Source organism: Montipora foliosa, chromosome 6 (assembly GCF_036669935.1).
Source record: "Montipora foliosa isolate CH-2021 chromosome 6, ASM3666993v2, whole genome shotgun sequence".
Lineage (NCBI taxonomy): Eukaryota > Metazoa > Cnidaria > Anthozoa > Scleractinia > Acroporidae > Montipora > Montipora foliosa.
Window position 1 is genome coordinate 27,815,932 of NC_090874.1, and position 7,500 is coordinate 27,823,431.

The window sequence follows — 7,500 nt, forward strand, 5'->3', positions numbered from 1 at the left end:
TAACTTCAAGTTACGCTCCATGAAGTTGAAATTCCAAGGCGATTGAAACAATACGCCATTGTCTGATCTAGGATTTCACTTTTGGGGGACATTCTTTCCCAGTCAACAATTTTCTAGGGGACATTTCAGTTTTTTGGGGGACACACTGTTTTTTGCTTAGACAAAAAATAAAAATAAATAAATAATGAAGGTCAAGTCAGCAGAAATGAGTTATGAGTAGTACATGTAAAACTCTTCTTAAATGCAGGAAGAGAATCTCTACTTCTTAATTCCCACATTCTCTTGCAGTTTCATTATCAATATTTCTTAATGATAGAGTTCACACACATGTTTTTAAAAAACAGAAACAAGAGACTAATCTTTTGGATCAAGTGGTTTTCTTGAAAATTCTCCTTTCCTTTTTTCCTCTCCGTAAAAGGACAGCTTTGTTAAAGTCATAACTCTCAACTGAAGGTCCCTCAACACTAATTGTCATAAGATTATCTAATGTTTCTGCCTCCATCCTATTTCTGTGGGCAGTTTTAGTCAAATTCTGAGCACTAAATCCACGCTCTACATCAGCTGTTTGCAGTGAAAGAATGAGAGCCAGCTGAGCTAACTTCAGCAAATTTGGAAAAGTGTCGGCATGAAACTTGACAATGCAACTCCAGAGTGTAGACAACTTTTCAGTTGGGTAGTGTTGCTCCTTAACAACGTCCTTCAGCAAAGACCATTCACCTTGGCCTGTGTAGGGTTAACAACAGCAGGAAATATTACTCCCCCCTCATTTGACTTTTCTTGTCCAAAGTGATTCAAGAGTTTCAATAATTGAACATTTCCATAGTTTGAAAGTTCCTCAGATGTCATGAAAGGTACCCCTCTAAGACTCAAGATTGAAAATGCATCAACAAGATCTTGTGACTCTTGAGGAAATCTGGCTGTTATCTTTTCAGTTAGATTATCAATAAAAGCATCTCTGCTCTTGATTGCCTGAGCTTTGGCAGCTTCAGAAACTGATATTTTGTGCTCACCCAAATACCAGTCACCAGACTCATCCTGTTTCAAGGTTTCAGTGAGCTTCTTTGTGTAGAAGCCATTGCCTTTTTTTACTTCGCCAATTTCCTTAAGAGTGGTGGAAATACATGTTCGAATGAGTAATGAGGGTAAAAATAAAGCAGTTTGAGGCGGAGGGTTATTTCATTACATATTGCTTTAAGTTAACTCCAGTTTCTCTGTCCAAAGTGCATTTGGAAATAACTATTTATCATTAATAATTTATGTTAAGTGCCTCAAAAAATGTAGAATTATTGTCAAAAAGTGGAAATGCAAGAAACGTGCTTAAAAGGCAGACAGATAATTATTGTTAATTGGTAAGAGGTGTTCATCACTGTGCAAGGCTATTCCATAAAGCAATGCATTATGGTCTAAAGCATTATGCGTCGTGGTAAAGAGCCAATTACATAGAGATTTTGCATGGATTTTCCTTAAATGCTGATTATGTTGCTGCTCCTGGAGTGGGGTATCTGATCTTATAACAATGGTATTTTTTTAAATTTCACATTGTTTACAAAAGAGTTGAAAGTTACCGGTAAGTTTGATTGAATAATTAAATACTGTATTTACTGGTGTATAAGGTGACCCCCCATTTTTGATGGCAAAATACTAATCTTGTATTTTTAAGGAATAGCCTCCTATGCACACATACTTGTGACTCATCAGGCTATCTTTCCTCCTCAATGAATGTCTGCTGAAACAAGCTGGGATTTGCTTAGACCAATCACAACGGACTTCCAGATTCTGGAGTGCACTTTGGACCCTGTGTTGAGCTTTGGCTTAGATGTTTGCAGCTCTTGGCAGAATGAGTACGGTAGAAGTTGTATGCCTGAAACATTTTGCTGCTGTGCGTCTCACACCTCGTTCACTTGGGATTGATATTATTTACATTTCTTTCGGTTGAATTGATTTTAGATTTTCATTATTTTTTGAAATTGAGAAACACTGAGTACGAACGATCAGTTTGCAAGACAAAAACATTAAGTCAAGTTTTAGAGATAGACAATAGGGAGCTTAAGCATGCACATTTTTTAGACGCAGACGTCAACCGGAAGAGAACATTTCGTGTGCCAGGATAGCAGCGTCCCCCATATTTTTATGTACTAATCATTCGCTAATGGAGAAAAGATACTTGGCAATGTAAATGTGGTTGTGTGAAGACAAGTTAAAAGGGAAAACAGCTCACTTCCGATTGCCGTCCGCGTCTCAAAAACGCGCATGCTTAAGCTCCCTAATCATCAAACTTTAAGCAGTCTGAAAATTCAGGCTCCAACGTAATGGACTTTTTTTAAGCTTTCTTTTTGCTACTGTCCTAGTTGCGTTCATTGCGCTTGAAGGTAGTGGTTGTGGTGCAGTTCAAATACACTCGCAATACTTTAATGTTTGTGTTCGTATTTATAAATATTATATATCCACGGTACTTTCAATTTTAGATGAAATGACACCATTCCCTTGCTAAGCACTCGCATTTTGACTCGCAAAAGTGCAAATGCATACCCACCGAGGAAAGTAAAATAATATTATTTATTTATGGTTCTGAGGAGTATTTTGGAAAGGCTTCGTCCCCTATTTCATCCAAAGAAAAACTTGATGCATTTACAAATGCATACCCACCGAGGAAAGTAAAATAAAATTATTTATTTATGGTTCTGGGGCGTATTTTGGAAAGGCTTCGTCCCCTATTTTATCCAAAGAAAAACTTGATTCATTTACACTCCCAGGGGAGCAATCTACACAGCACGGATTGGTTCCTATGCAACTTGCACTTGATTTCCAGATGGCAGTTACTTAACACAGGGAAAGGAACACAGGGCTTGTTTCAGCAGTAGTCCATTGAGGAGGAAAGAGTGCATGATGAGTCACAAGATTGTCTGCATAGGAGGCTATTTCAGAAACTGCCGATACACAAAAAGAATCACAGCAAGTCTCAAAAACAATTTCAATGCCAATAGTTTTATCTTTGTTAGTTTAATTGGTCCACACATACACACTGTATGTCGTTCTCTTACATTACGAAAAGGAAAAACAAAAAAACTCTTAGATGAAACACATGAATTTTCAACAACATTTTAATTAGCCAAGAGTGCAACAATCAATAAAACAAAAGTGACTGGCAGTGCGTACAAGCAAACACAAGATATCATGCCAGCAGTTAAATGTTAGTGTTTTATTTGAAGAAACGGAATTTTTGTTGAGCTTTATGCATTTTGATAACCAAAAACATCCAGTCTCTATTTCATAATAGTGATATAGTATTGTCATTTTAACTGGAATTGCTTACATTTGAAGACTTGTCGTCAAATGAAAAGCCAACCTGTTCCACTGCATTCATTATAACCAAGACAATAATCATGCTCATTCTGAATAAATTATTTAGGTGGAAGTTGGCTTAACATCTTTTACCCATGTTTAAGTTGAGGGCAATTTTTGGAGCTTATTCTCATGCTCATGAAAGGTTGACTTATACGCTGGTAAATACAATGTAGGGTAGCTAAAGTAAATTACAGTTATTACAATGCAAGATGTTTGTCACTGATAGTAGTTATGAGTTCTTTCCCTTTATGGCTATCTCAAATTTTAATAACAGGAATTGTTTGGTTTTATTGATTTTTTCAGTCATTGCTGCTTCTTTCTTACTTGATAAAAAATGGGTCTGAAAGAGTAGTCACCAACACCAGGGATCACATATATGACTTGAGACAGTTGGAAAATTTTAATCATTTTGATGAGTTTGGAAAAGATCAAGGAATAAACAGTATGTTGAGGAATACATTAGTTATAGTGGTTATTAGACAGATACACTTGAGTTATGTTTGGACTTAAAGGAAACGTGTTGCTTTCCACAGGAATATTATTGTTGGTTGTTGACCTCTTTAATTTCTAAGGGATCCAATTTTGTAAGATCACCTATACAATCAAAACCATGCAATTAAATAGGCCATTTCCGAGTTCATGTCTCAGTCTGCCTCTTCTTCAAAGTGAGTCTAAGTGCGAAGTTTTTTGTTATGAAAATTAGTTTTCATTCGTATGTAAAGCAGAACTAATTACCATCACAAAAACTTCGCACTTAAACTCGCTTTGAAGAGAAGGCAGACATGAACTCAGAATTGGCCTATTCTTAATTAATTTTGCAATTCAATGAAGTTTGAAGTGAATGAGCCATCACAAAAATAATCAGGAAGTTTACGAACTCTAACAGGTGAACACTTCTGTCTTCTGTCATGTTAGGTTTTTTGAAAAGGGCTAGCTGCATTGTGTATTGTGGATTACAGATCCTCTTTTGTGGACAGTGCGTTATTAGGATGGGCAATGAAACAAATGAAATCAGCTTAATTAATGAATAGTAAAATTATTTGTACAGCATGTTGCCTGCATAGCAGGCAGTTTGGTGAATTTTATAAGCTGAAATATGAAGCTTTTGCCAAATCACCTCCATTTGTTAGTGGTTTTACAACTTTGTGCTCTCATTTAAACACCCTTTATCACTTACAGTGATGCACCACGACTGGACAATCTTTTTGTGGGCCACGGAAGTCGCCATTTGCACCAAAAGATATTCTTTCTAAATCATGGTTGTTAGAGATGAGCTGATAAGGAAGACTAACTTCCTCAATTTTCCTTAGAGTCATTTGGCTTTGTTGTTTGCATAATTATTGTATTTGGCTTTAGCTGAGATTTTTTATGATTAAACCATCGTCTGATGCTGCCTAACAGGGAGTGCGCAGGAGGAGGGCCCAAGAGTCATATTCGTGGACCGTGAAATTCCACCATCATCTAGCCACTTATTTTTAGTACATCTCATTGAGTGACAAATAATTTTGTCACCTTGCATGGCTCGCTTTGCGACAGTGATTAAAGTAAATAACAGACTTTAATAACTGTATAATTTTTATTGAGTGTCTTTTTGCTAGAAAAAAAATACTCTTTAAGATTGTTCTGGCTTTAACAAAGTGGAAAAGAAATACTGTTCTTTTAATGCACTTAACTGCACAATTTCAGTTTGATCAGTTACTTGAAAAAGACTTTGCTGTGACCGTTGGTCAAATTTAGTAAATAAAATCTACACACAAACCTGCCAGTTTCACCGTGACTGTTCGGTTTTCAGATTTTAAAACGTTGATCTAGTCAATGACCAACGAGTTGTCATTTTAATCATCAACATCCATTAAGTGGGATCGCTTAAACTGTATTGTTCTTTTTTTGTCACTGTCGAGAGGAGAAATGCCATTTTTTCGATAAATCAGTTTCTTAATTAAAGAAGACAGTATGATTCCGCTTTGACCATTGCGTGGATCGAGTTGAATTCAGTAAATAAAATTTACACGCAAACCTGCTCGTTTCACCCTGAATGTTTTTGTTCAGTTTTCCAAAAATTTATGTGCTAAAACCTTCTGCAATGAGCAAAAAATGTAGTTGCTGGGTTGCGAAAGTGGGTTGTGGGTGACTGCATGGCATTTCTTAATAAACAAATCGTGGCGCATCACGGTAAGTAATAAAGGGCACGTTATCAGCCAATCAGGAATGATACTTTCTCTGTCTGTGGTTGAACAGAGGTTTAAAAAAATTTAATGTTCATGGGTTGATTGCAGGCAGTTTCTCGGCCCTTCTCCTCAGCCCCTGCCCCTCTTGTGTTCTCGGTTGACTTCAGTTCAGGTTTTCGCACGGCATTATTTCAAACGACCACTTGAACGTCAACCTATGTGGAAAAGAAGCATTTAAAATTCACCAAGCTGCCTGCTACATGGGCTACACAGCATTGTTTTGTTGTTTGTTAATGTAGTTCGCCACAAAGTGAAAGACCTCGTTGAGCTCGTTCAAGATGATGACAGGTTGAAACAAGAGCGCAAAAGAGCAAAGAAAAATCGTGACAAGTACAAAGGAGTTTCCAGTGAGGATTTTTCTCGTGGCTATAGTAAGTTTAACAGCCATAATGTTTATATTATAATTCTTTCTTCCATGTCCTTGTTTTTTTTTTTTTCCTTGTACTATTTATATTAATTTTGCTTAGAATTGACTGGCAATTATACCAACCTTGATAATTTATATCATGAATATTGATAGCTGGATTTCGCTATGAAACGTTTTTAGTTGTGATCAGTAATCATAACTAACTGGGTTATCTATAAACATTGGTAATCACGTGATTTTGAGTGCAGTTGGTAGACGCGTATCTGCTTTCCTGGTGTTGTGTGTCATCAAATGGAAAACAAACAAAAAGAAATACGGTACAGACAATGATCTGCTTGATTATAATTTTGATATACCGGTATGTTATTTGACGGCCAAAAGGTCCGCATTGGGAAAAACTGTACCCAAGGCCTCAGGCCTTACTCGAGAGCGAGGGCACAGTTTTTCCCAATACAGACCGACCCTGTGAAAGAGCCTAAAATGTGTGTGACAGAAATTGATGTTAATGAAAAAGAAGCACAAGGCTTGAAATAAAGTTGAGAAATTAGGTTCAAATCATTCAAATCTTTTTCTCTGGAAAAAGGTTCAAAAGTTAATCTTTATAAAGCTATAAATTTGAGAAATTTAGATTTGAAATGTTTCAGAGAAAGTCCTTCGTCAATCAGAATTGGAAGATTGCTGATTATTGCGATGGGTCTCTCTTTTTTTAGCTGGCTGCGATGATAGCCCTTGTTATCAGAATCCATAAGTGTTTGGCTGTGTCTCAAATACCCGGTACTTACACTTTACTTTTACTTAATTTGTTACAAAAAGCTTGAAAAGTAGCTAAAGTAGCACATGCGATTAGCCAATCAGATTGAAGAATTCAGGTAGCTTCTTTTGCGTGAGCGATGCTAGTTCTTACCTCCCGATTTTCCCGCGAAAATATTTGGCTTGGATGAAAATCACAACATTTTTTCCCCATTTTTATTTAAAGGTAATTTTGTGACCTTTCTGGTGTTAGTTGGTCTTGGTTTTAGTTAGCTACCAAATTAGATTTTCAAATTTCAAGTTCTTTTACCATCTCAGCAACTTTCAGTCTACAAAGAATTACCGGTATTATCTAAAACGAAATTTACTTCTACCCGCCAAGGAATTTATATTTTAAATTTGCTGCAAAATTTCAGCATTACCATAATTTCCAGGCGATTACCTGCGGGTAACGTGTTAATTTTTCCGCAAACAGTTCTTGGTGCGGGTTATAGGAAGGTGTGGGTAATGTGATAATTTTTAAATCTTCCGGTATAGTTTTAAAACCATAAGTAGGGAAAAAATATAAAAGTCATTAATGAAACTGTTCCTAAAACTATATATTGCCTTTTTTATTCCACTTTAATAGCGTAATAAACTTAAATGCTCTTGATGAAAACCAATGCAAATTGAAAACATATCAACAAATATCGTTGGCAATCAAAATCATTTATTACTTTCAAGTAATTTATTACTTTCAAGCAGCTAGCTTCTTTCTTTGTTTAGTTGAAAATAAAATGTTATTCACCAACTGGAATAATAAACTCAAAA

General features: G+C 36.1%; 1 protein-coding gene across 1 annotated transcript in view; it reads left to right on the forward strand.

Moving 5' to 3' along the window:
* LOC138007081 (clathrin interactor 1-like) overlaps positions 1-7,500 on the forward strand; it is a 44,798-nt gene that overhangs the window by 1,577 nt on the left and 35,721 nt on the right. Inside the window, exons 3-4 of the mRNA XM_068853799.1 lie at positions 3,649-3,787; positions 5,813-5,944. Coding sequence (XP_068709900.1) covers positions 3,649-3,787; positions 5,813-5,944 — 271 coding nt within the window. The remainder of the gene's footprint in view (positions 1-3,648; positions 3,788-5,812; positions 5,945-7,500) is intronic.